Source organism: Carassius auratus, unplaced genomic scaffold, assembly GCF_003368295.1.
Source record: "Carassius auratus strain Wakin unplaced genomic scaffold, ASM336829v1 scaf_tig00215808, whole genome shotgun sequence".
Classification (NCBI taxonomy): Eukaryota; Metazoa; Chordata; class Actinopteri; order Cypriniformes; family Cyprinidae; genus Carassius; species Carassius auratus.
In genome coordinates this window covers 632,746-642,500 of record NW_020528251.1, presented here as the reverse complement: position 1 = coordinate 642,500, position 9,755 = coordinate 632,746, and the positions used below count along the sequence as shown (strand labels likewise).

Sequence of the window (9,755 nt, the reverse complement as noted above, 5' to 3'; positions counted from 1 at the left end):
CTCTCCAGCCAGAGTGGCACTTTGCTATGACTGGCAGATTAATTATGGAGTACATGCATGCGTCCCCTGTAGACGGCTGAGCTGGGGAGATGGGTATCTGCCCTCATGTAAAGCAATGAGACTGGCGCTCTGAGGACATGGCACCCTGGCCAATGTGTATCTGCCAGACCTCATTACTGGAACAGGGCTCCTCCGACACCTCAGATCTCCCAGTCTGTGTGCACTGCCTTAAAGGAGCCTCTCTGGCAGGTCTGAGATCAGTGCTGGCATCCGACAGGCCAGGATGAGTGGCGGTCTTACTGTGACAAGCCCTGATCTGCTGCAGGCTGTAATAAGCTGAACAATGCGCTTGACTGGCAGTGTGCGCAGCGGAGCGATAATTGACACATCCTAAAAATGCGAGTAACGACTGTGTTATTAATGCTCTCATCCTGGGGGTGGTTTCAGAGCAACCATTAAGCCTTTAATGGAGAGGGAAGACTGACATTTAAAAGCTGTTGCTGTTACCTACTTTTCCATTTAATGAAGATGAGTCTTTGGGCTGGCCGCAGCGAACAATTACGGCACTCGACATTCAGGCACAACAATGAGCTGTTGCTATTTTAGTTATTCTTGTTTTCAGAAATAACTCAAGGTCAGTGCCTGGGGCATTGGAAAAAATGAGGAATCTGCTTTTTACTCTGGGGCAGGTGAGCGTGTTTCTCACCCCTCCCTGTTTTCACTTTCATGATCTCTAAGACAACACAAGCCTTTCTACACGCCGTAATAATGTTGTTGATGTGGAAGACATGGCCAGAGTTTCGGTTAGGAGTAGAAAAGCCAAAGGCTTGTTACTAGGTTACATCACTGTTGTTGTTGTGAAGCAGTGTGCCAGGTCTTCAGGCGCTGTGGAAGGAGCTCACAGAGAGTGATTCCCCTCTGCCGAAGCCAAGTTACCATCCCCCCAATGGGGCCTTCTCCACCGCAAGTCTGCTTACTAATCAAACCACACATCCATGTACACACACAAGTTTGCACGCGTTTGTTTCCGTAAAGTAAATATTTATTGTTCACACTTTGACTCATAGAAAAGGCGTCTGAGCGAGCATACGGCATGCCAAAGCAATTAACATTTCTCTTTTAACACTGTGATCGGATGATATTGAGTTTTGGAAGGAGATTACTCCCCAGTAATTGTCGTCTTTGAATTACAGTAAAATCGTGTTTGCCTTTGTATATTTTACCTTGAGAATTCACAAACGTTTCTCAGTGCAATCCATTAGATGATGAATATTAACGCTCCGAGCATTTGCACAGTCTGTGAGTTGTAACTAAACCACTCTCATTGTTTCAGCATTGCCTTACGAGTAAAATTGTACATAAAACTTGCGTTACATCATGTTTATTTTTTTTATGATCATGTTATAGTTCAACAAATGCAGTGTGTGTGTGTGTATATATATACATACACACACACACACACACACACACACACACACACACACACTGCATTTGTTAAACTATAACATGATGAACTATAAAATGATGATTTTAGGTGAACTATAAACTGACTTTTAAATATTATTCATTTAAAAAAGTGTGTGTGTGTATATATATATATATGTATGTATGTATCTGTGTATATATACACACACACACTTTTGTAAATGAATAATAATATTTAAAAGTCAGTTTATAGTTCATCTAATGTTAACAGATGCAACTTTAATATTTAAAAATATATTATTAAATGTGGAAATTAACACACTAACAAGGTTAAATACTACGTCTTTTATCAACCTTATGTTATAAATGGAGTCTTGTTGTAAAGTGTTATTTCATTTCGACAGTCATGCTTAAAGATGGCCATAGTTAAATATCTACACAAAAGCTATTATGAAATTGCATACATAGTTTGGGGAAGTCGTGGCCAAGTGGTTAGTGAGTCTGACTCCTAACCCTAGGGTTGTGGGTTCGAATCTCGGGCTGTCAATAACATGACTTAGGTACCATTGAGCAAGGCACCGAACCCTCTTCTCCCCGGGCACCGCAACATAAATGGCTGCCCACTGCTACAAGTGTGTGTTCACAGTGTGTGTGAGTGTTCATTGCTGTGTGTGCGCACTTTGGATTGGTTAAATGCAGAGCACGATTTCTGAGTATGGGTCACCATACTTCACTGTATGTTACGTCATTTTTCACTTTCATAATGGATACTAGTGCTGTGTTCGATACATAGATTTCGACAATGTATCGTCACAGAGATTTGACCATACAATTACCAAATACAGCTGGCCCTCTAGCGATGTTGTGGCACATGTGCAGCAGTGGACCGCACTTAATTTGTATAAATGAACATGATTTAAAACCTGTGAGGTTTCTAAAAAATAATGAATGGAGGATGATATAGGTTTCTACAACAAGGTTTAATCTGGCCGCAGAGGGACATAACTGGATGAGCTGATATAAAGAGACATAATCCCTGAAACAGAGCTTCCCACTCTCAATATCGGTTAAGTGTGCTACTTATCTTTGTCAACCTGGCAACCATGTGCACTCGCACTCTCTCCACTGTGGATAAATGTGCTTGCTTTCTGAAAACACTGGTTAGCTTTCAATTTAGTGATTTCCATTTCAATATTTAATTCTCAGAAAGGTGTAATTCATTAAGTCTTCACTTATTAGAGAGAGAAGGCTGTGTTTGTATGCGTTACCACTGTTTTGCCACGTTTCTCTGTTAACAGTGAAGCTGTGAAGCTGAGAAACGATGTGACCAGTTCCTTGTTGAGAGATAATGTAGCTCTTGAGCGATTAAGCTATTTAATTGATAAAATTGCAGGGCAGCACTAAAAAGTTTTAATAAAATAAGATAAAAACAATCAGAATATTGTACCTGGTGGAGAGTGCCAAATGCAAACATGAAACATGCCATTACCTATACTGTAGCTGTACCTATGTAGGCCATTCATAATGCAGAGGTCAGCTGCCTGCTCTGCCAGTAATTAGAAATGGCACTATTGTATGCAGTGTTTAATGAACGGCTAAATTCTACTTTTACTAAATTCTGCTGAGGTGAAATTCAATGCAGTCCTTTATCGTGATATGTATCGTATTGTGACTTTGCTGGTGATACACGGCCCTAATGGATACTGTATGTAAACTCTTACATTTAATTTGCTTCTATTTTAGAACACTTTATTGTCTCATCATAATGTTAGCCACACACAAGGCAAATGCACGGTTAGGGTGAGGGTTAGGGTTAGACATGCCTGACTTGATGTGTGTGTAATGGCCACCAGCCATAGCCCTTTTTATGCTCCACTGCAGCGCGGGTCTGTAACTGAGTCGTCTACACAGGTGCCACTGTTAATGAGTGAAGATGCAGGCTGCATTTTACTGCCTGGCACTGCAGAGGTGTGCTAATTACCTGAGAGCAGTGATACTGGGTGATGTGCATGGAGTCAGCATGGTAGCAGCCCTGTAGCAAGTAGGATATGCTTAATACTTAAACCTTTATCTGCAGATTTCATCATTCAGAATTTTAGCAGGGAAACTTTTTTTGGTTTGTGGGTTGGTGGTGTGAATATTAAGTGCACAGAATGCCTCATTCAGAATGCATCTTTTGCTATTTTGTACTGTATTATTTCATGTCAAAGCTTTAAAATACTTAAAATACAATTTGCATTCAAATATTAATATTTATCCCAAGTCCAAATGAACATTTAATCCCCTGTTTTGATATTAAGAACTATTATGAGTAGGGTTGGGAATCGAAAACCGGTTCTTATGCAGAACCGATTGTTTTTTTTTGTTTTTTTTATTCCAGAACCGTGCGACATTCCTACGTTTTGGTTCCGAAAACGGTTCTTGTGCGATGTGTGTGTGAACTGCAAAGTGCTGGGAGCGTATCCTTTAATAGCGATGTCTCACCTCAATTACGTTGTCCGCCGCTTCCAGAAGCGCAACCAATTAACGCAAGCACTCACTCAAACACACACTCACTAGAGTGTTACACACCTAGGGTTAGACACCTAACCACTAACCCTAACCCTCACTCACACACAAACTCACAACGCTCCCTCACACACAACGCTACTCATTTACTCCTTGCTTGAGATATTTTCTTGTTGACAAAAGTGTGGCTTCATTTCGAAAGGTTAAATGATGATGAAGCAAAATGTAACGCATGTGATGAGCTTATTACATGCAAAGTAGGCAAACACTTGCTATAGCGCCACAGAATCAACCTCAAAACATGCAATGTTTTCGACTGTTTAAGGAAGACATCTGAACCTTGCATGTCCCCATCGCCAGGTAGGAATTCGTACATGGGTAAATGTATTATTTCAGTAGTAATAAATTATCCCAATATTCAATATTCTTTAGAATTTTGAATATTGGGATCAATATTCTTTAGAATCAATATTCTTTACGTATTTTTTTTTTTCAGATGTTAAACATATAGTGCGCCAAGCGCGGATAACCACACAATGCGCTACACTCCTGCTCCTGGAACGTCAGAGACAGTAACGCCGTTAACTTTAGCGAGTAAAGGGAAAATGACGACAGAGAGAATAAATGAGTGCCACAGGGCTGTTACACGATTTATAGTGAAAGGTTTTCCTAAGGGAACATCCCTTACATCCCTGAACAAAATCATACTTTTTTTTTTCTTTTTTTTTGTTTTGTTAAAACTTTATGAAAGTTTTGAATTTTGCATCCGTTATTTTGTTGCTGCTTTTTATATCTTGATGCTTTCCATTTTGATATCCAGCTCCTTTATTATAATCAATATTTCAACGCTTTTCTGAGTGATTCCAACTCTGCTGCTATACAGTTTTACCTGCTACAGTCAGCTTTGCTGATTATTGTGTAGTCTTTATTCTTTCAAATGCATAGATGCTCATATTTAATGAGAGCAAAGTGTGCAAAATCTTCTTTATTGAAAACACCGTTGTTATCCAACACATCCACGAGCTGATTTTTATTTATTTTTAATTGTAATTTTTTTTTGTCTGAATCCACGTCAAGTGTTTGGGTTAAAATTTATTTTGAATGTAATGTTTGTGTAACTTAAAAAATACTACCATTTGTCAACATGTTCTTGCTTTCACTTTTTCATTTTAAATGGTTATTGAATATTAATTAATGCTATCTTCCCTTTTTTGTAGATTTTTGTTATCAGTGTTGATATTGTGACTCTGAAAACCTTCAGACACTAGCTAAACTTTCATTTACATTTATGCGTTTGGTAGTCAGTTTTATCTAAAAAGTTATTTATATTTTATGATGGTTGCCTTACCTTTCACATTTATTTTGCTGCTGTCTGCCTGGCATTGCTTTTGGGGTGGTTGCCTGATAGTTGCAACATGCAGAGGTTTCAGTTTGTCAATGCAGTTTATTTCTGCAATCTATGTGAAAATCAGATCGGATGCATGAGAAATTGAGGAGTCCACTGCACATAGATTTGATTTAATTTAATTAGCAATGCCCAAAGGCGCTCATTTCCTGCATGTGAATGGCGAGGATGCTAAATTAGAAATTTTTAGTTTGCACTTCATACAGCTGGTTCAGAGGGTCTCATCCTTGTGCTGGAAAAAATCTTTTAAATTAGAGGGTCATGACTCACCTTTATGGAAATGACAGAATAATGAAAAAACAGTCTCCATCATAGCACTGGCCTCACAGACATCTAATTTATCAGATTTCAGAGGCCTCGTACATGCTTTCTGCCATTCTAGAGGAATTTCAGTGAGGTTCCCGAGAGAACAGGGGAGGTATTTTTAAACCGAGGTTCATCTGAAGAATATGTGGGATATTCACTCCCCTGGTGCCTTCCAGTTGTGTTTTAATTTTCACGATAAGACGTGCTATGCAAAGTGCAGATGGATTATGCCACCTCACCGTATACCTAAGTGAAGGGACGGGCCTCACGCTTTTGCTACTATTTTAAGCCAGAGAGGGCAGTGTGCCTAAAACACAAGGTTGTTTGTGTGTGTAGGGTGCAGCCGCAGACAGGAATAAGAGACCATGCTGCATGACGATGATTCCGAGGCCTGTTTACAACGGAGATGAATGGAGGGGGGGAAGGGTAGCAGGAAAGAGAAAGGGTTACGCTTCCCTTAGGAGAACTGGAATTCTTTGTGAACCGTTCCCCCATTTAGCTGGCAGTTGTGAAAACAATTCCGCAGCATTTACTCAGTTTGCGACTCGGATTACAGTTGTGTGAGTCAGCTGCAGGGTGCAGGCCGGAGGTAGGAGGTGGGCCAGACGGCTTGGCCGGTCTGTGCAGCTCAGTGTTTTTTTTTTATTTATTTATTTTTTGTCTGCAGATCGGCGTCTGTTCTGGGGCTTCTCTCCAAAGAGAAACGCTGCCTATTTGAATGTGCTAATTAAAATGGCATTGGTTCCAGCTGGAGTGGTTCTAACTATTGAAGTGTCGGCACGCTTTAGGAGTGATCGCTCATATCCTGACAGTGTCGGGCAATATAATGATCCCCTCTCTCGCTCTTCTCCGCAGGTTTTGTTTTTGAGTGACGGCAACAAAAACAGTGATCTGAGGGAGCGCCCTGCATTCTCTCCGCACCGGATTGCCACCCCTCCTTCACCGCCGCCATTGCTGCCACTCGACCTGCCACCATGACGTCGGAGCTGGAGAGCAGCTTGACCTCCATGGACTGGCTGCCACAGCTGACCATGCGGGCAGCCATTCAGAAAGCGGATTCCCAGAACACTCACGGGCCAGGCATGGCTAAGAAGAGTGCTCTGCTGGACCCCAACACCACACTGGACCAGGAAGAGGTGCAGCAGCACAAGGATGGCAAACCACCATACAGTTACGCCAGCCTCATCACATTCGCCATCAACAGTTCACCAAAGAAGAAAATGACACTGAGCGAGATCTACCAGTGGATCTGTGACAATTTCCCCTATTACAGGGAAGCCGGCAGCGGGTGGAAGGTAAGGGGCTGTGAGCGTCAGTTAATTTGTCATTATTTGCTTTCTGCCCGTCAGAGACATTTGCATGCACACGAGTGACGTCCCTCCACTTAAATTCAATCAGTGTACCGAATCAGCCATGAATTTAGTCAGAGGAGACTGTCAAGGTTAATGTGTGAAATTATTCTCATTTCTTGCTGTCAAGGTTTTTTTTTTTCTTCCGTTCCTCGCCAAGGAACTTTGCGAAAATATCAAAGCAACAGCCAAGTTGCTATTTTGCAAATCTCGTTCAGATCGGTTTATGACCATTAATATTTGACAGTATCTTGTCTATCTAGACACAAGAAAATAAAGACTCTTTTTGCAGACAGAAGTGTGAGAAGGAAGTGTGTTGATATTCACCCAGCCAGATCCAGCCTCGCAAGCCATAGATGAGGAAAAAAACTGCTTTCATTGCTTGTATTATTCATGCCAGATGCCTTGATAGAAGTCCATTATGTTGGAGAGAGCCATTGCTGTGTCACCATCTCAAGGAGCATATGATATACAGAGATGAAGCCGTGCTGATTGCCTTTTAAAAAGCGGAGATGGAAATTGATATTAGAATGAGCTTTCCAATCAGTTGACATTTATTGGCAATAGAATCGGTAGCACAGCTTTATTGCAGGCAGACAAGATATATGCGGTTCATATCCGTGCGAGACGCGACCCTGTGCGTGCGTACGTGTGTGTGTGTGTGTGTCTGTGTCTATCTGTTGGTGAGCATATTTTCACACCCCCCACCCTCTTTTGCTGTACTGTAAAATGGATATTTATGTCAGTGTAGATACGAGAGCAACACATGATTTTGTAAATTTAAAAATCATCTTAAAATATGTTTATAGATGCAGGTTTGTTTTGATAACTATAATCAAAATAACAAATCAAGCATGTGGCGGTCTACACTTCCACCCCATTGTTGTCTGTGGATTATAGAGCAAGAGAGTTTTTGCATATTTATCAATCCTGTTAGCTTAAGTTTTCTTCCCTGCTGAAGTGTAATGCTATTTCCGCTGAAAAGATTTGTATTTGCAGATATATGAGGTGAGTTTGAGGGTCAACATGGTGCTTTTACTCATTTATTCTCTCACTAGAAACATGCTCACACATTGTCCGTGGTACCTGGGAGGATGGCTCTAAGTTAAATTGCTTGCTAGCACCTATAATGCCTTTTGTGACATCAGCCTTTCTTTTTCCCCCCTACCAACCCCGTACACATTTTACACGGTGGACAGACGACACAAATGGATTTCTGCGTTTTTCACTGAATTTACTGAAATCGCTGTACAAGGTTGCTGCCCTGACACGTTTACCAGGCTTTCCATTTCACTGGAATGTAGCCTTTTTTCAAAAGCCTCGTAGAAAGAGGCAACTCACCGCTGTTCTCAATGATGGCTGCTAATTGCCACATTCCATCTCTATATCATGTATTATTACAGCTATTATTTTGGGGATCTAGCTGTATGTCAGTTTACAATGGGCCAAATATGCATTCAGTAGTGTGTTAGTGTTCGTTTAAGCAGAGTAATGAAAAGTTGGATAACTGGATACAGTTCTGTTGCTTTTTTATTTACATATATTCAAGTTGAAGAAATAGCTGAACTCAAAGGCATGCTGGTCATTTAATGTGAAAGTGCTTGCATTTAGATGCATAGTGCGAGACAGGCTGAAGCACTATGCCTATGTGATGTGGAAAATGCTTTCAGGATATCGCAGCGCAGGAGCATCTCAGAGGCGGAAGATCATGCACTTATGGGAAAACAGATCTATGGAGCTGGTGTTAAGAATTGTATAACAACAATACATGTTTCTTTTAATAGACGGAAGAGCGTGAATCTCACTCCGACCGCCATCGACTATTATTTTAGAGAGATTCTTTGTCTCTGAAGTGTGCGCTGCTATATTTGCGTTTTTGTATATATACCAAGCGTGGCTGGGGTGAATGTAGGTCTGTGTGCAGTCATCGCCCTCCATCTCTCAGTATCCACATCCCCCCCTGAGATGTCGGCTGCAGGAATTTACGACCCAGCGCACGCACACGTCTGTTCTCTATGATAATTCTAGCTGTGCCGGAGAGATGAGACCAGGCTAATCCAGGCGGCGGCAACTCATTTAGTCATCTCAATAGAACTCCATTAGCCAACGCTTTTAAGAAATATCAATAAGTGCTGTCAATAAGAATAGATAATTCATCAAGGTCAAAAAATATTAATGCAGTATTAGGGGAGATAGATATGCAGCTTGAGATGAATTTTATCACATTCTGTCTCTGCATTTCAAAACCTGTTACTGTAGAGTAGGGTTGTCACCAGGGTTAGAAATTAACTTTTTTTGCCGACAAGCCACAGTGGCTTGTGAAATGCAGAATTACCCTGACCCCTAGCTATTAAGTTTTTTTTTTTCACACGGTCATTGGCTTTGTAAGTGGACTCTGTGTAAGTGGATTTTTATAAGCTACCACAGTGTGTGGGACTTCTATTCCGATGCACTACTGGTCATTTTTATTATGATATTTTCATTAGATGGTAATAAAAAAAAATGGCAATTTGAAAATGTATTACATATTAACAATTTGATAATAAGTTATGTTTATTGGGTGCCAAATCAGCATATTAGAATGTTTTCTGAAGGATTATGTGACACTGAAGGCTAATGGTTGCTGAAAATTCAGCTTTAACATAATTTTTTTTGTTTATTATAAAATTTGGAAAAAAATCCAAATAAAGTCTTTTGCATCCATTCAGGTGTGCAAAGAGTGTTTATTTATTGGCTTTAATATATTTATAAACATTTAATTA

General features: G+C 40.6%; 1 protein-coding gene across 1 annotated transcript in view; it reads left to right on the top strand.

Moving 5' to 3' along the window:
* The window catches only part of LOC113095894 (forkhead box protein J3-like), a 93,827-nt gene that overhangs the window by 38,577 nt on the left and 45,495 nt on the right, over positions 1–9,755 (top strand). The window contains exon 2 of the mRNA XM_026261214.1: positions 6,500–6,939. Within this exon, the coding sequence (XP_026116999.1) occupies positions 6,619–6,939 (321 nt within the window). The 5' untranslated portion in view covers positions 6,500–6,618. The remainder of the gene's footprint in view (positions 1–6,499; positions 6,940–9,755) is intronic.